General features: G+C 36.3%; 1 protein-coding gene across 1 annotated transcript in view; it reads right to left on the reverse strand.

The window, feature by feature from the left end:
- Positions 1-16172, reverse strand: part of LOC103985320 (callose synthase 3) — a 28288-nt gene extending 12116 nt beyond the window's left edge. Inside the window, exons 1-23 of the mRNA XM_009402983.3 lie at positions 16021-16172; positions 15704-15915; positions 14228-14328; positions 13449-13573; positions 13262-13355; positions 12898-13008; positions 12689-12805; positions 12452-12544; positions 12251-12342; positions 11937-12063; positions 9808-9945; positions 9660-9736; positions 9460-9553; positions 8855-8977; positions 8638-8752; positions 5551-5885; positions 5414-5466; positions 5265-5325; positions 4894-4975; positions 4771-4820; positions 4589-4675; positions 277-414; positions 62-156 (exon numbers count right to left, since the gene is read on the reverse strand). Of these exons, the coding sequence (XP_009401258.2) occupies positions 62-156; positions 277-414; positions 4589-4675; positions 4771-4820; positions 4894-4975; positions 5265-5325; positions 5414-5466; positions 5551-5885; positions 8638-8752; positions 8855-8977; positions 9460-9553; positions 9660-9736; positions 9808-9945; positions 11937-12063; positions 12251-12342; positions 12452-12544; positions 12689-12805; positions 12898-13008; positions 13262-13355; positions 13449-13573; positions 14228-14328; positions 15704-15890 (2495 nt within the window). The 5' untranslated portion in view covers positions 15891-15915; positions 16021-16172. The remainder of the gene's footprint in view (positions 1-61; positions 157-276; positions 415-4588; positions 4676-4770; positions 4821-4893; positions 4976-5264; positions 5326-5413; positions 5467-5550; positions 5886-8637; positions 8753-8854; positions 8978-9459; positions 9554-9659; positions 9737-9807; positions 9946-11936; positions 12064-12250; positions 12343-12451; positions 12545-12688; positions 12806-12897; positions 13009-13261; positions 13356-13448; positions 13574-14227; positions 14329-15703; positions 15916-16020) is intronic.
- Between the last annotated feature and the right edge of the window lie 3570 nt (positions 16173-19742).

Below are 19742 nucleotides of genomic sequence, written 5' to 3' on the forward strand. Positions count from 1 at the left end.
CTGTTTATCAAGCCTGAAGATAAAATATAATTCAATGATACCAAGAAGGTTAGCATGATACTTATTGCTTATTAGATCTTCATCTCGAAAACTGGTGATTATTTTATTCCACATTTGAGCAAATCTTGCTGAGTCCTTGCTACCACTAACCGGTGACTGAAAGAACCAGCAAATGAATATTAATTGCACAGAAATATGAACTAATCATGACATAAAATTACTGGCAAGAATAAATTTAGCACAAGTTTGAAAGTATAGCAGGATAAGTATTTGAACCTCCTCAATCTTGCTAGATAAAGAAGCCCGAAAACCCTTCCTTTTGCTTGCCTCAGATTTTTCAGGTGGAATCAAGCGGGAATTAAAGGCACCAGGAAGGGATCGAAACCTTGATCTTAACATTCCTAATGTGCGAATCTGGATCATTATGAAACAGAGAGTAATGGGATTATTAAGACATGCAAGCAATTCTTTCCCTTTCAAACAACCAACTTAACTAGTTTCTAGCATCCACTACGATGTCAGCTGGATCTATAGCAACTCTGAGATTATTTTATGCATCTAAGATAAATATGATAAAAGAAACTAAAATTGGTGACTAGTGAAGTACAAAGATGATTAAAGATAACTGTAAAAGCCCTTTCAAGGTGATTCCCAAAAATGACTTCTTCATCTTATTTTTCTTCAACATTAGATGATTCATCCTCCAACTAATAGAACATGAACTTGATTTTGAAATAGCAAGGGTACTATATTACTGATGCAGTATGATCTAAACAATTTTGTAAGAACAGTTCCTGATAGGTGAACCATAAGAAGCTCTGGTCCAAGGATTGTCACTAAGCATCATACTCATGATAATAGAAGTTCAACCAAACCTTCTACCATCAGATGATAGCATGAATCCTAGTCTCTACAAGATCTAATATCAAGATACAAAATGTCAGATTGCCCCTACTAGACACGTCAAAACCATCCGAGTCTCTGGAAGAATTGCACAATGTCATCCCAAATGATTCATACTCCTAATTTACCCAACTTAATCCAGTACCTCCCTAAACCCAATCCGATCGGTGTGGGGTTGATCACTGGAGCATTGTCGTGTTGGTAGAGAACAGAATACGAGCATTTGCAACCTCTTGGCATTGCCTTCACCGAAAGGTAAAGCTACAAATGCTGTGCAGGATTTGGGGACCGGGAATGTTGTTGCGTTGTGGTCAGTTGGCCCCAGTAAAAGCCAATGCCACCCTACCACCAGCGCTATTCTAGCTGAATTAATTGTTCTCTGTTTCATGCTTTCGCCACCATTGGTGGCCTCCTCACTTGGCTAACTAGGTATGCCTCTTATTTTCCCTCCTTGTCCCTCTTCATTCTCCCCTCTCCCTGTGGCCAATACCTGCCACCACCTTCTCTTCCCTCTTATCTCCGTTCCCTCCCTCTTTTGCTCTCCCCCCTCCTATCTTCTCTCCCCACAACTAGCAACCACCATCCCCTCCCTCCTCCCTCTTCCCTTCCGCTTATCTCCCCTCTCTCTACAACCAGCAGTTGCCGCCACCCTCTCCTCTCTCCACAACTAGCAACCACCATCATCACCATCATCCCCTCCCTCCTTCCTCTTCCCTTCCACTTGTCTCCCCTCTCTCTACAACCAGCAGTTACCACCACCCTCTCCGCTCTCCACAACTAGCAACCACCCTCATCACCATCATCCCCTCCCTCCTTCCACTTATCTTCCCTCTCTCTACAACCAGCAGTTACTGCCATCTCCTCTCTCCACAACTAGCAACCACCCTCATCACCACCATCCCCTCCCTCCTCCTTCTGCTCTCCTCCCTTCTCTTCTCTTCCGAATCCTTCCTCTCTGCAACTTAATTCATCAATATAGCATTGCAATTCAACCCACATTTCAGATACAATAGCAACCTAGCATACACCATGAATCATCATCAGAAATACTACAAGGAATCCTAGCTGAAAACTTGGAAGCAAGGATTTTAATTTCGAACAATACCGCCCACTACCGGGCGGTACCAACAATTGGGGCTGCTTCCGCCTCGTTACCACTCTAAATCGGTCGGTGACGGTCGATTTCGCCCGTCGCCGCCTACTACCGGGTTGTCATGGACTTAGCTGGAATTACTTAAGTTGTGAGGCACCCTTGCGGCCAAGATACGAACTTAGCTTGAGTTGCCTAAGTCGCGACGCACCCTTGCGCCAGCTTCTCGAACTTAGCTGGGTTTGCCTACGTCTTGAGACGTCCTTACGACATATGCGTCCGCAAAGGTTCAGCCTAGTTGCAACCTCGTACAGGTCTCGAAGGACCTGTAAAACAGAAAGTTGATTAGATTGAAAACGAGCGACGGACAAGTCCCGACGTCTCGCAAAGAGGGAAGCTTTACAAGCAATTCAGCAAGCACCTTGTGTGCACAGGAGAAAAGAGAGAGAGAGGAGGAAAACAAGAATTTTAGAAGGTAGAACGAACAGTTGCAAATCCACAAATAACTGCTCACCAGGTGCTGAGCGCGAAGGCAAGTTCCCGTCAAGTCAACGTGCGAACTTGTGAAGATTTTTCAATGCCCGACAATATACCGAAGCCCCATCCAGCCCTGTGCCACCTGGGGGGTTCCAGGGTGCTGAGATGGCTGACATTTCGCGCGCTGCAATGGGCTGCAAAAAACAGCCCGTGGCACGCGAAAACGGAGCCATTTTGGGGCTTTCTGGCCCGGCGCGGTAAGCGGTCGCACTATGCACTGCAACATGTTCTAACATTTATTTTTACAAGCAAAAACACACAAAACCAATGCAAAACAGGTTGTCATGTCTCTGTTCAAGCACGCAAAAGGGACGAACGGTTCGTTGAACGAAGTTGTTGCGAGTGCGCGACGACCGTTCGTGACAAGGTGGTAATAACCTAGAGATTCGACGTCGCTCTCCCTCGACGATCCCGATTCATCGCCGCCCTCCCTCGCTGGACGCCGCAGATAGATGTTGCCTCCTCGTCTGAGGTGACGAGGCCTCGGCGTCGTCAGCGACTTCTCATCCGCGCGAGGAGAAGAAGCCTCAACGGCGTCGTGGGGAGAAAAAACGAAGTGTCGTCGAGGCGTCGTTTCTTCTCCCCACGCGGGCAGAAGCAATGAGGTGACGAGGCAGCGACATCTCCTCGCGCCCTTTTTTGCGCGAGGAGAAGGAAACCTTGGTTTCTTCTCCCCACACGAGCAGAAAAAGGAGACGACATCGCCCTTTATATATGTATATATATATATATATATATATATATATATATATATATATATATATATATATATATATATATATACACACACACACCAAGCGGTACACCCTGGTGTAACACTCGATACTCTATACTGTACCGAGCTACGCTCGAAACTCCGGTATGATACGAAACTACGATCGTTGCTTGGAAGTACAATTATTTAAAGATCCAAAGACCCTAGTTTTGTCACTTTGATGTATTGCAACCAAACTACTTATAGTGAAATATTTTGGACAATAGCATCAATATGGAAAGATTGGAAATGCAACAACATGCAAATGTGTCCTCCATAAGTCAAGCAAGAGGAGACTTAGGTTAAAGTGAAAAAAAGATGACAAAAGATTGAATTTTTTTTGTCATTTGCCTGATTTTGATGATATCAAAAATGGACATCATGTTTGATGAGGAAGATGATATATAACAATTAAATTATAATGGCAAGAGATTGTGTTGATATGAAAAGAAACTAGGTAGTAGCAAGAAATTCAACATCAAAACATTACTAGAAAGTGTTTGTTGGACTTGTATATTTTTCAACAATATAAAAAAACATGCAATGCGAAAAGGGACAAAGAAGAAACAAGCATAAAATATTCTTGCGACAAGGAAGAGTTAAGACAATTCAATATACTACTTGCTTCTTCCATCATGCAGAAGTTCCATTCAACGTTACTCATTTAAAAAGCTTTAAGTGGATGGTTGAGGTTGTTGGATGGTGTGGTTCACTTCAAGCCTCCAAGCTACATGAGCTCAGAGTCTCATTACTTAAAAAAGCTAGCTGACAGATATAACTTGATGAAAGGGGCAAAACATAATTACTCTATAATGTCATACGGATAAGCTGATAAAAGTTAGACAACTGTAATTAACATCTTGTTGATTATTCATTGGTACACATTTTCAGAGTTAAATAAAATGGATCCCAGCCAAAAAGTCTCTACCCTATCTTCTTACCACTTGTTGAAAGACAATGCTTCAGATAACAAAGATAATGGTCTCCATTTGCAACGAAGATCACCAACTGTAAGTTACCCCATAACATGCAAGGTACAAATAGTTTGAAATTTTAGAGTTTTCAAGCACCAAGTTGAAATCAAGCATACATTTGGGGACAACAAATCCATTCAAAACAAAGTGAACACGACAAAAAGAACCCCAATCCACTGTGTCTTCTAGATTTTTGAAGAACTACAAACTTTAGCAAATACATAACCAAAAGGTTGGAACTCAACAATGAAACAACCACTTAGAAAATTAAAAACACTTTTTGATCCCAACCTAATATCAGAATAGTTAAGAAAGTTTGCAATTGCGCACCTCTCCAAGACGTCGGCAAGCTCCATATATACCACCAATCAATGTTGAAAAAATTGCATACCAAATCTGAGTATCCATGAAGTAAACCTGAAAGGACAACACTAATAGGATGAACAAACAACTAAAAATTAAAAGGATAAATGAGATTAAATAGTCAAAACAATCATGACAAAGAGGCTTACAAGAATAATTGGAGCCCACAGCGCAATCACTACACCGATGTTGTTATTGGCTGCAAAGAGAACAAGACATATAAAAATCATATTATTGAAATTTGAAATACTACATTATCAGAAAGTAAATACCTTTAGGGAAAAATTCATGCCATTTAAATGTTGTTATCCGTTCACGCATGATATCTTTTGTTGGATTTACAAGAGGCTTGATCTGCATTAAATAAAATTTTAAAAAAATAAAACTCAATACTTAGAAAAAGAGGAGACGAGAAAGGAGGGGGCCTACAAGTCATACAAAAATTTTTAAAAACAACCTACAAGTTATAATATTATTTCGAAGACAAAAGGAAACCATATAGGGTGGAGTTAGTGTTGCAGATCAACAAGAATGTTTGTCTGCTTGTTCAACTACAGAGAAAAATTCTGACTCATGTAGGTTACAACTGTAAGCACAATGTTCAAAAAGCAAATTTAATAAATGCAAAAAGCAACAAATTCACCTCAATATAGTAACTAAAGGCCAACTTTGTAACTATAAGAAGCACCCAGAACATGGTATACCTGAAAATCAGGAAATTGGTATTGCATTAAATAAGATGGCATGCACAGTAAATAGCTTCTAACAATGATAAAAATATCCTAATCATACTTGAAAAGTGACCATGAGCTCTCATGCATCCCCCTTCCAACATAAAGACGAGGCTGTCAACATTGAAGAAAGAAACTCTGATACCAACTGCATATCGTATTTAAATAAAAGTAGCTTTTATCAAGAGCAACAATTACCTGAGACCACCACATCATGAGTGTAATTATCTTATAGTTCGACCTCTCAAGAAATCGTCTGAGGAATGGAAATAAAAATAACAACGCAGCAAGCATATTTGGTGATAGATAAATGACAACAGCCAAAATGTAGAGTGAAGGCTGATTCTGCCCATCTCCAAGCCAACTTTTGATAGTTCTGGCTAAGCCGGTGGGATTTTTCCAAGAATATGCATAAGTTACAGATAATATTATCACCCAAGCAGCTGCCGAAATGACCTTTAAAATATATCTCAGCTTAACAGGAAAAGACATCCTCCTCCTTGCTTTCCAGCTAAAGATTACATCAAGGACAGCTGCAGAAATGTTAAAGAAGAATGTAGATCACATAGCTAGGTAATTAGGCATCACAAATACTGGCTTTGGAGAAAATATCTCTGAAGGTTCCCACAACAAATAACCAAACGTTTGAGGCATCAAAAGATGCATTCAAACCAATGAGGAACTATCTCAAAGGCTCAAAATAATGAAAACTACTTCCGAAAGCATCTAAAAAGGTCATGCTTTTGTTCTATTAACAATTGCATGAATCTGATATTAGAAAATATTTGAGTTTTCCAAGGATGAAAGTTAGGAACTCAAAGTGACATTATAGTGCATACAAGTTACATATTGATTAGCAAAGATATCTGGAAGGGCTACATGAAGTGGCACAGTTTCAGATCAATTTTCTGAACCTTAACCAATGTTCCAAATGACCAGGACCTATAAGCATCAAGTTTCATGTTTCAGTTGAATTCATAAGCAAAGATATCTTGAAGGATCACATATAACAAATGATCTAAGATTGAATTAACATTAGATTTATAGGTCATGATAAAATTTTATATCCTGAAAGAACTTAAACCAATAGTTTTGGGCTATTCAGAAGGACCAATCGATGGTAAATGTTCTCCACAAAACAAAATGAACTTCAAATAATTCAGAACTTTCTCAATAGAAATTCCGTCGTCACCATTTCATTAAGAAATAGCAGAACTCTTAACCAACATGTCAGCCACACTGCAGCATACCGCTCAGGACGGATGATACATATCAATCCAACAGAAGACCGGTATGGGCAGTACATACCAGTACGTCGGTATGTCCCACCATACTACGTGTCGTTATATCGGTACGGCTCGATACGAACCATACCAATGGCCAATTGATACACCGGTGTGGACGGGTAAGACGAGCCATGATTAGTTATCACCTAGAACTTACAAAACTACTATGGTTCTAAGACCAGCAAGGAGGGCATCAAACTCATAAACACTGACCAGCACTAAAGCACCAAACTATGCTTTTATTCCCAAACAAACCAGTACACTAAAATTTTCCACTATTTTACAAATTATAGTCTACATAGTTTTTAATCCTTCATAATTATGTTGCATTTCTTCTGAAAATTTACATATCTTATGAAATATGAAGGTAAAAAAGTCTTTTAGCAAAAAATCATCTCATATTTCGTTATTAATTTTTGTAATATTTTTATTGTCTATTCTTAGTAATTTTCTTAGATGATTCTAATTCCAGTTCCGCAAACCTGATAATATCCTTACTGAATCTGAAACCCGACACTTCCTGGACGTGGTTACAAGAATCTCCCGTTTTAACAATCCCACGAGAAAGAACCACACTTCATGATTATTTTTCATGATAAGCATTCCAATGTAACTAGTTATTATAGTCCAGCAGGTCATCACTTTTTTTATTCTGAAGTAGACAGAGGAAAGGGAAAAAAACTGTTTGTTTTCCACTTCAACCATTCACATGAGGATGAAACAAAACAAGGTACTTATTGTCATTCTACAGTCCAAATTCTAGGCATCTATCTCTATGAGAAAAGTCTGTAAAACTGAATCCATGATTAAGATTTTATTCTCCTTTCTCTATCTTGCTATGCCCCTTTTTCTTTGGTTTGAGAAATCACCCAGACTTCTTTAGTTTCTTCTTTGACTTGAGAAATTGCCTACACTTATATAATTTCTTTGGGAGAATGATATCATCCCCAACGTTGAGGTTCTCCACATTCAAACTTGAAGCAAACTTAATAACCAATATGAAATTTATATCAGATATATATTTACCGGACACATTATCTCTACATCATATTAGTATCGCTCCTGTGGCAATTTGTTTAGCATACGAAAATGAGTAAAGACCTATCATTAACTTACAACACAAAATATCTCAACATTTAAAACACCAGGTCGGACAGGCACAAACAGACTGATATGTACGATCAGACTAAGCACCAACAATGGTTTGTGTGCAGCTAACTTTTTTATTAATTTCAGTGGAAAAAAGCATTATAGTTTGGTATACAGCTTGGCATCATGCTAAAAAGTACCGGTCCAACATGTTGTCATATTAGTATAGGACTGGAATATAAAACCTCGGACTCAGCATCATTCATCCAAAATAGTTGTACCACATGTCCTTTGAAGGTGATTCAACAGAGCCTAGAGTCTTAATCTTATTAAAGGTTCTTTGTGACTGTCAATATTTAGTTAAAAAGCAACTCAGACTTAGTAATTTCCCTTATGGTAGAAACAAAACTAAAAGTCAGATGCCTTAAAATTCAAAACGACCTTCCCCAGTGACCGGGAAAAATGCTCACACCCAAGGTTATGGTTTCTATGGAAAATGGATTAATTAGAACTGTCCTTCCAGACTGAACATTGTTTTATAACATTCATGTAAAGCTAGAAAAGAATTACTACTTGCAGGGTTAGATTAAACAAAATTACGAGGACCCAACACAAGTTCAGAAAGAAATGTAGAAGCAGGCTTTTAGAAGATATGACCTGCAGCATTTCAAACAAGGAAGCTACAGTGAACTTTGACAAGAAAGAAACTATCTACAAGAAAATATAAAGGAAAATTAGAAAATTCAAATTGGCATGACAAACAGAAGATTAACATTGAACAACAGATTGCTTCAGTAACTATAACACACATAAAAGAAAAAAGAAAATGGGCACGACAATAAGATCAAAACAATTCTCATGATTATAAGAATAATTTATATATCAAGCATAAAATTTTGCTTGCACAAACCTTGACCCAGCTTCATTATTGCAGCCGTTATGAATATGCTCAAGACCTTCTTAAATACTTCAGCATCAAAAATAGCACTTGGTGAACCATCATTCCAAGCAATTACAGTCATGGCCTTAGAATGAAAAAAGAGGATATTAAAAGAACAGAACCAGATAGGAAAGAAGAAAAGGAAACAAGAAAATTGATATAATGTCTGACAATAAACAACAATCACCTGTAGGCATAAAATAAAGAAGATCCACATTCTATCAAAACTTCGGAAAATATGCCAAAATGACCGTATTTCAACAAAATTAATCTTTCCAATCCAACGATCTGAACTTGACTGATTGTTGTCCTGAATCAAGACAGAGAATGATGTTAAATTATCATTTTTTTCACTAAAATTACAGCAAATGCAGCTTTTCAAATTACAAAATAACAGCATGTCAAACTTGGGTTTGACTTTTTTCTTTGTAGATACATTAACAGATGCATCAAGACAATAGACAGATGTGAAAAAGAACTTTATAGTAAACATTCTATAACAAAGATATTGCAAGAAAAAAACAACACTGTCGATCTCCAGTAAATTGAGAAAATATCACCTTGGATAAAAAACAACTCTATTAAGTGACTAATGACTTTAGTCTGTAAAAGCTTATTGTATACGCAAAAATTAAATCTCATACAACGCAGAAGTGAAAGCAAAAATGATAAGTACTACATATGAAATATCAGCAACAACAAAAGTATGATTATAGAATTTACTAATAAAAACAACTACTACTACATCGCATGGAATATCAGCAACAACAAAAGTATGATTATGGAATTTACTTCATTTTTCTTATGATGCATTGATTCTGGAGACTGGCAAAAGAAATCAGCATCAGCTCTCATAGGCCAGCCTAACCGGAAGCAATCGACAGACCTGAAAATTTGAGAAGTTAAAATTGTTAATAAAATTAAACTATTAATCTACTGATATCATGTAACTTATTAATGTCAAAAATCCTACAATTATGTTTTACAATTACCAAAAATATTCATTTAAATCATCATAATTCCTCCATTGTGAATGTTTTGATTTTTCTCTCTTGCTCCGCTCAGCTTCCTGCAATAGACAATATATCACAATCAAGCACAAGGTAAACGAACTCAACAAATAGGACATGTATATCATACCTTTGCTATAGTATGATAAATTGGAGTTACAACTTTTTTTAGGAAGGCTTCATTGTCACCGCCATATGCTGGCTTTATATTTTCACCTGTCATTGGGCTGACATTGCCAGCTAACATTCCATATAGCTCAAAAGCCATCTGAAAACAATGAACAGTATATAAGGAGGAAGTAACTCCTTTGAATTTAGAACCTAGATTATGTATATGCTGTGCGATAGAAATTATATATATGTGCTCATATATCTTTCAGGCACCTATTTTCTTCAAAGGAATTATTTGATATCAGAAATGCATATTCCTTAATTTGAATAGGAATTGGAGTAAAAGTCCCAGAAAGTGGAGAATGATTAAAAGCCAAATAAACAAATCACAACTGCAAAAATAGTCAATAAAAAATAACAAAACAAAGAAAATTCTAGTGTAAACCGGATTCTTCTAATCGACATACTGCTAATATTTGGACTTTTGGTCCAGCTAGGACAAATCTTTTGACCACCTTTCAAGCACCCATCAGCGTATTTAGAATAAGAACCACTAATATTCTGAAAATTCTCATCTGATGCAGGAAAAAACTAAGGTGCAACTTCAGATAAGAAATCACATGCAAATAGACACTTATGGAAAAGAATTGATGCTGATCAGTGAAATCTATGATATACACGTCTGACGGCAATTCTTTGCTGCCTTCTATTCTGATTATGCAGAAGCTCTTTCTTAAGTGCATCTTGCTAAGTCTTAAGAGGAAGCATTTATACATGTTTTGATGCTTGTTATCAACTTGCTCTAAATGCACTTACCAACAAATATAATGGAGGCAATCCTGGAGGCCCTGACAAGACTTACCAATTACATCCCCACTTGTCATGATAAATTGTATTTTTTATTATATAATATATGCATCATGAAAGGAATAAATGGAAATCTTGTTATCATGCACCTACTAGATTATACAGTTCTCTCACCTGCTATAACATCAAACTAAAGGAATTATATATTACATGATACAAATAGCGATTCAAGTTACCAGGGTCTTGTACCAAGAGACAAGAGTGTAAATCATATATACCACATCATATATGAGGGATCATGTTGTCACAAGACAGACCCAAAACCATGTAGATGTACGTCATAAGCAGAGGTTTGATCATGACAATATAGATCACTTAGAGGCAATTAGGGTTCTAAAAGAATTGCATGAGCATTACATTAGTTTATATAGAACAGAAAACTGAACGTTTTGACCATAAATCAAATTCAGAACATGTAAAACAGTTGGCTGCCTAGACCCTAATAATTCAGGAATTTCCGAGAATAACATAGCTAGTTTTCTTCCCAGCTCCCACACAACTGAAAGAAGTCAGAAAAGCTAAGTTGGAAGATCTAAAGACAGTGAACACAAGAACAAGGATGGCATAAAGCTCTATGCAACTTATGTACATTAACAATGCATAGAATGGACAATGATGCTGTTCTCTCCATCAGGGTTAACAGCAAGAGCATAATAAGTAATACTACATCATCACAGATTGCATATAGTAATACGATTACCATAAATTGAAATAATTGGTTGTAATAAACAATTAAACAAAATCCTAAACATCAGAAAGAAACAGCAATATAAGAATCCAATTACAGAAGTTCTGTGCACACTGCCTTGTGCACATGAAAGCTGACTGTTTGTGATCACATACTTGAAACCATAGACCTTGCTGCAAATTATCAACTAAAGAAAATGGCATATAGTAATACTATTACCATAAATTGAAATAATTGGTTGTAATAAACAATTAAACAATATCCTAAACATCGGAAAGAAACAGCAATATAAGAATCCAATTACAGAAGTCCTGTGCACACTAACTTGTGCACATGAAAAGCTGACTGTTTGTGATCACATACTTGAAACCATAGACCTTACTGCAAATTATCAACTAAAGAAAATGGCACTCAGAGCAACATCAAAATAATGCATCAAAGAATTATGTGGTATTAAAGAAAATGTGATGATGTGGTCAACTGACTTCACAAAAAAAAAAATATAAATCCACGAATTGCGAGGACCTGACCAGTAAAAGACACTTCATGGTATAAAAGAATAGGCAGCAAAGAACTGATATTAAACGACATACATGATGATAGATGTAGCAAAGGCATTCTGGCATAAATCTCAAGTTTGCAGCTTCCCCCCAAATAAGAAGATAGAGACCCATATATAGAAGCTTTCGCTGTTGCACTTCCTGTTGGATGGTTGGCAACCTGATGATTTTATAAATCAAAAAATATATATAAGAAACTACAAGGAATAGCAACCATAATTCCAGCTAAACACATCATGAATTATGTCCTTCAACAAAGAGATTATAAGGGGATGCATAAAAATGAAAAATGGTTGGTATTCTTCAGACATTTTATATGAGTTACGTGCATATCTGAACATCCTTACCATAGACTACTCTTCCGATTTAAGTACTTGCACCACTTCTTATAGTTCTTAAACAGTTTCTTCATTACTTCCGTCAATGCACGTTCATCCAACTAAACAAGCAACCTTCAAATATTAGTGCAGTCCAACAAAAGCAGAAGGCAAAACATCGTAATGCTACATCATCATTGGAGCAATAGACAGCACAGTGTTGAAGAGAACCTTGGGTTGTTGGTCAGGCTTTGGAATTTGACGTATGTGGACATTTGCAAGTAACAAAATTAGGTGTTCCCTTTGATTAGAGACATTATCCTCCTGCATGAATTAACAAACATAAAATACTTCAGTAAGTTAACAGAGATGGAAGGACAATCAAACTAAGACCATTTAATGGTGGAAAAAGTTTGACAGAAAGCATAGAAGTACACTGGAGAATCGATTTTTTTTCCAGTGCTTTACCTGAAATCCAAACATAATCTGAAGCCAATCTAAAAGATCTTCATTAGGTTTCTTATTGTGGCCCTTAGGCCATGGAAGTCCCCTTATGTTTCTAAGGGCATTTACAGCTGCTTGAATCTACATAAACAGAAGACAGCTTGTCAGATATCACTTCACAAGATAATATAATTGATTCATTTCCTACAAATGAAAAGCAATTAGTATAAAACCTCAGGATAACGCATGATAGCTTGATTTGCACTATCTGGATCGAGAGGAAGGATATTGTATGGACCAAGAGTCTTGATATTCTCCTCAATCTCATTATGAGTTTCTAATATCTGTACCAATCGCAATTAATGTGAATTCGAGCATGACAAATTTTAAAAAGCACAAATCAAATATAACAAAGCTTCCACTTGAAACAACTAAGACTGATGAGTCAAGGACTAAGTTCAACAAGATAACAAAAGAGTCTTGTAACAAATTCAAGAAACATAAATCAGATCTAGTAAAGCTTCTATGCTAATCATCTAAGAGAGATGAAGTGAGGAACTACATAATATGAGATTTAAAAAAAAAAATCAAACTTACCTCAGGTTCAACTTCAAGAGCTTGTGTCTGGTTAACAGCTTTTAAGACCTCAAACAAGACAGCAGCAGTTTGATATGCTTTGGTAAGTTGAGCACTGATTGGAAGAAGTTAATATGTCAAAAAGTGCAGGTGTTTATGATTCAGCCACCCAAACATCCTAATTATTCAAGTTTGAAATCTTGCTCACCGATCAGCTTTATCAGCAGCACTTTGGAGTGCTTGGATATACTTCTTATAATAATCTCTGTAGAAGCTCTGCATCTCCCGTGTATCACTTCTTTGGACTCTTCCCTTCAAAGTAGGATCATTTTCCTAATAACATAAAATAATAATACATCAACTATACTCAATCACAGGTGTGTGTGTATATATATCAGTCAAGTTCAGCATTCAGTCACAAGACAGCATCATTCTAATACATAATGAAATTGACAGCAGTATCCAAGGCACAAGTATCTATGCTCTACTGTATTTTGCTCTAAATTTTTTCTTACAGGTTATGCAGATATACGTCAAAGTTTTGATCATTAGATAGGTCCCCAGATAAGATGCCATTTATACAATCCCAACTAAACCATAATAGACATGCTTGATTAAAATAAAAGTTGCTCGTTTGTGTAGCAAGTGATACACTGTTGCGTTATGATTCAGTCCACGATTAAACATCTAAATGAAACTCTCTGCACAAAATAAAACAAAATGCAACTATATCCAATAAAAGCAATCATAAAACTAAATTCATCATTAAGTTAACAGAAATCTAGGATGAGCCTTTTTATGGAAAAATCAAATTCCAAATGAAGTACATCTCCTAACATAGCTATCTTTTCTGATAATGTAAGGGATGGAATAAAATAGTTTTAAGGCACTGAAAAAGAAATAACCTACCAATGCATGGGAGAAATCAAAATTATCGAGATATCACAACTTAGCTTAAATTAAGCTTCAGGAACATGACACACATACCCTTTCTAACCTCTGCAGAAGTGCAGTCTTAAATTGACGAACGCCACGCCCACTCGAAGTAGGATCCAAACGGTGAGCTTTCTCAAAAGCATAGAACCGACCTATTCCATTAGGAGAAATCATCACTCTCATACCCAACATGATTGTGATAAGGAATACCAAAATTTTGTGCACAAAATAAATACTACTATAAAATATGCTCAAACAAAAATGAACAAAAGTGAGAATACTACATCAATATGACCTTCAAAAAGTGAACAGGATAACTATGTCGTACAAGTTTTGACCACTGTAAAACACAAGCCCCAAGAAAATGTTGTGTGAATAACACTTCTTGTCAATGAGTAAAAACCATGAGGTGGGAAACAGCATCTAAAATGATTTATAAGGAAAAATGTATTTTTCTGTATAAAATTTCCTAGTTATACTTATGCAACTTAATGTATTGTATAAAAGTTTCGAACAGGCCAGTTAAAGGTGTCCCAAATAGCCATCACATTTTGATTTAAGCTAGTAGTGTACTGAATCATACAAAATCTTGTACCATACAGAGCATGAAACAGCGAACATCTTCTACTTTATTTTTTGTGAGGAAAAAAAATGAATAGAGGCTACCATCAATGAAAATATTAGCATTGTATGCTAACAATTTTTTTTAATCCCTAACAAAAAGTTACCCAAAACATGGTAAGCTATCATCAATCCAGTGTTGTACCTTGAATTCTTGAAGGACCTTACTGTTTTCTTGTGCCCTCAACATTAACATATTGGAAAATTCAAAACAAAGTTTGTTTCTAAGATTAACGGCGAAGCTCTAGCCAACAAGTACAACAATTTATCCTACTCAAAGAGCAGAATTGGACTGATGACAACGTGAATCTCCTTAGCAAGTCAATAGATTCTTTTCTAGAGTGCATGAAAAGGTTTCCCTTGCACCAAGCAGCCATGGGTAGAGCCTGATAATACTTAAACCAAAGGAAGTTGCTAGTTGACACATGAGTTTGAAACCTTATGTGGACTAGTTTACTCAAATTCAATGATGACAGTGACTGATGAACTTAACATATGAAAACTGTACCAAGTTCATCTCTCCTGCCCCCTCTCCCTCATTTTCCTGTAATGATATAGGTGATGACTCTTCAATAGGCAACCTAACAACCCAATCATATTATCGTAAGTATCCACCATGCAACAGCAAAGTGACCGAAAGAAATATAAAATCAGATAGCGCCGACAACACGTTTTGGAAAATACCCGATCACCCCTTCAGACAGATGAAGTTATATAATCTCGTATCAAATCCCAAATTAAAATGCCAGGTAAACCACACGATAAGCTAAGTGAAATGTCACTCATTGTTCAAACTAACAATACGCTCTAAGCAAAAAAGGCTGGACATGCTATTATCAACAAGAATCATCTAGAGCCAAAAAATTCAAACACATCACAGACAAGAGATGCGCGGAAAGAACTCACAAAGATAAGCAACACGGGGGTTCTGGGACTCGACTTCGTTGGCGACTCGAAGGATGGGCGCGATCTCGACGAGTGACGACGGCACAACCTCACTGTCAAAGATCGACTCCCCAAGGTTCCCCGCCGTCTGCGTCCGCAGTAGCCGCCCGCGACCCAGCGGATCCGGCCCCCTTCTCGAAGAAGACATCTCCCTCGTGCCGCTTCGGCAACACCTACGTCTCAGAGAGCAAGACAACCTCAACAATAACCCCCGAATGAAAACCAAAAAAGCAATCGGAGGGATCCGAGCTCGGAATCAGTAGCAGCACACAGCTTACCAGGCGCTGGAGGAAGAACCTGGAGATCTAAGCCAGCTCGAGAGAAGTCGAAAGGAAACCCTAGGCGAGGAGGAGTGAAGTGGATGGGCGGAGGTTGAAGGCGGAGGCGGAGGCGTGCGCTGCTACTTGACGCAACGTTTAGAGACCCACCGTCGGTGTGGTGGGAGTGAGGACAAGAATGATGCAGACGGGGGCGGGGGCCTAGAAAAATAGGCACTGTTTTCCAAGTATTACGACTTTGCCATGATAAACCACAATATTTAATCGTCTGCTTTTAATTCTATAATAATAATAATAATAATTCACCCCAAACATGTATATAAGTTGGCAAATACCGATTCAAATTTTTTGGAAATATTGTGATTATTTAATTACCAGTTGGCCTGTTGTGAACCATTTAAAAGGTGGCATAGAATCGAAAACAAGGGTGATTTGGTCATTTAATGGTCCCCAAAGTTTTCGAACCGAATGTTTCAAACTATCTATTCCAAAGGAGTTTTCCGCAACGGTCAAATGCGTTATATATAACACGACCACCGAAATGGGTTTCCTTTTAATGTGGTCAGTGGTCTCGCGCATTTGCCCCCCGCAGATGCTCGAATCACTGCTTTAACCAAAACGCACTCCCATTTCCGTTTCTTGCGTCCATCCACAACCCGTATGAGGTGGCGGAGGGTGGCGCATCAGTTTGGCGTGCGGGTGACGCAGGCACACGGGACCGATGGAAGGGGCGTATGAGTCTTTACGGTCGGAGACCACCACATCAAAAGGTGCGCAGCTTCGATGTGGGACCCACCCCTGCTGGAGAGTACCCCTCTCATCAGTATGCGCCTCTCTCTTTTTTATGCGGCGACCCCATTCATTGATTTCAAGTTTCAAATACGGATTATGAAATAAAATAAAAAAATTCTCGAAAAAATAAATCATCATAAATTCATGCATAACGTCAATATTTTTAAATATATTTTTTTTACATCAAAAATTATTTTATCCCTATCACTTACGAAAAATATATATGTCTCGTTCTTTTGACGTAACGCTCATATCACTTATGGTACACGTGGAGACACAAACGATCACTCGTAATATAAACGACCATCGAGATATGTCTAGAAGAAGCACAAGGGTCGATGAATTAGAAACGTAAAAAAAATATTACTATACTTAAATTATTTGAGAAAAATTAAAAATTATATGAGGAATATTTTTATATAGAACTCGAACAAGTATTAAAGTCAAACGAGAAGTTAATTTGAAGGTTGATTACGTAAAATCACTGACCATTATTCGATCAAAGAGGCATCCGATCAAACTTAGGATGTTCAATCTGACATTAACAAGATATGAGAGAATGTCAATCTATATATTACTGTACATGATAGAAAAGAAAATGATTTGAGCGTATTGTTTATCTAAAATTAATCTCTTTTTTTTTTTAACTCCGCTTTCATTCGAACCACGACTCTAATTTGATATATGAGTTAGGTTAGATAAGATGCCACTAAGGAAGAAACATGTAATGACGTACATGAGGAGGAGGCATTCGGGCCAATCCGCTTTAGGAGATGCTGTGGTCCCAGGTGGGTCCCACTGTCGTCTTCACCGCCCTAACTCCTGCTGTCGTTTCGCGCCGCAGCTCACAATCGGAAAGTGTGCGGCTTCTACGACACGTCGAAGGCCATGGTATAAAGTACCAATTAATGGGTGGACGCGTGGTCTTCTTCCAATTAAATGGTGACATAGATACGTAAATTATTGTAGTCTCCCACCCACCACCCAAAAAGAAATTTTTTGGGCGAATTTCCAAAAAAAAAATATATTAACTTCAAAGTGTTTTTTTCTATAGATTATCCTAAGTTAAAAAATTTATAAAATATTTTTAAAAAAATAATTATTTTACTCGTGTCTGTCATTATCCTCCATCCTGCCTTCATTCATTCATGCTCGATCGTATATTTACTCATATTTGATCATGCTTTTACTCCATTAATTATCCCCTTCCTGATTAGGTGACCGGGTTAGGTGAAAACCTGATTGGGACTAGTGGGCTGGTTGGGTAGAAACCTGGTTAGGACTGAGGTTACAATGAAAATTTTTATAATTATAAAAGTAAAATATTTTTTCATACGGATAAAGATAGTCTATAAAAATCTTTCGAATTTGGGATGCTATGGGAGAAAAAAAACCAGAATTCACCAAAAAAAAAATTATCACTATACAATTATATAAAGTTTTAGATGCAAAAATAATAATATGTTTTCCACTTAATATGTTTCACATAAAGTCACTTATACTAAGAGTATAAATAATATTTGAACTTAATTTAAAAATTATGTTTAATAATAGAAAATAATTATACTCGAATAATTGAGATATTCAATCTAGTGATTTTGTAGTTATCTTTAAATTTATGTTATATATATTTATATTGAATATCTCAATTATATGAGTAAATTTAAAATTAAAAAAAACCTTATAACTTTGAGTTTTTTACACTTTTGAATTTTTCTTAATTGTTATATAAAAAGATCATTTCACCCCTAACAATTTAAAAAATATTATGCTTAATCTATCGATCATTGTGTTACCAAACAGCTCGACCCGTCCACAAAGACATAGGTGATCGGGCACTAGGTAGAGGAGGGCGCTCGATAGAGCTAGTAAGCATAAAATCACTAGGAGTAAGACGGAGGGAGGCAACTGGTGGAGGCATGAAAAAGGATAATGATTGATCAAGATAAAATATTTATTTAAAAAAAAAGGAGAGCTTTGCAAAACACATAAAGTTTGAAAATTTTGAGAATGTATCATATATATATTTATAATTTAAAAAAAACAATAGTACTTGAATTATCATTTGAGTTAATCACTATACATATATACTTATACGCTATAATTAAAAATTTCCTATGATTGATATTAAAACTACACATCATATTCTACATATTATAATAAGGAATTAGATGTATAATGTACTTGAGATGAATTCTTATTTAAACTTCAAAAGTTTGATATTTGGATTATGATATCTTTCAAGCTATTTTTCACATATCTTATTGCTTTAAAATTATTTATAAAAAATATTTTTTTCATAAACTAATACAGTTCTGAATGTTTTTGGATCAGTGATGAATTTGTGGAAACAAATAAAAAATAAAATAAAAATAAGTGACAGAGGTTGAAAACATTGCAGTTTACTTTGAGGCAGAAAACTGAAAAAGCTGAATAAATAGGCTTTCTAAGGGAAAAAGGGGAAAGTAAATAACTCTTTTTAGGTAAGTGACTCTAATATCTTTATATCTTTGTCATCAAAGTATTCTAATATACTTTTTTTAATACCTGTTAGATAAATGCTTTGAAAAAATAATTGAAAAGTAGAGTATATTACTCTTCATCAAGTAAAATTTGTTTTGAATTTCCTTTAAATCAATTTTTCAAGAGATAAAGTTGATGGGAAGAACAGTATTATTACCTTTATTTCATCTTTGTCGTCATTAAAGTACATTTAATTTGTTTTATATCCTTTTACGTCAATCCTCTAAAGAAAAGTTGATGGAAAAGAAAATAAAGGCGCCATCTTCGTAAAGGAAAAGTGCACAATAATGATAATTGAATTAATAATGATATTATAATTCATAAGCTATGATCTCATCAAAATATCATCTCACGGATAATTACAATTATCTTTAGTATCTTGATCTCTATACTTTCAAAATTATATT

This window comes from Musa acuminata, chromosome BXJ2-1 (genome assembly GCF_036884655.1).
Source record: "Musa acuminata AAA Group cultivar baxijiao chromosome BXJ2-1, Cavendish_Baxijiao_AAA, whole genome shotgun sequence".
Taxonomy (NCBI): domain Eukaryota; kingdom Viridiplantae; phylum Streptophyta; class Magnoliopsida; order Zingiberales; family Musaceae; genus Musa; species Musa acuminata.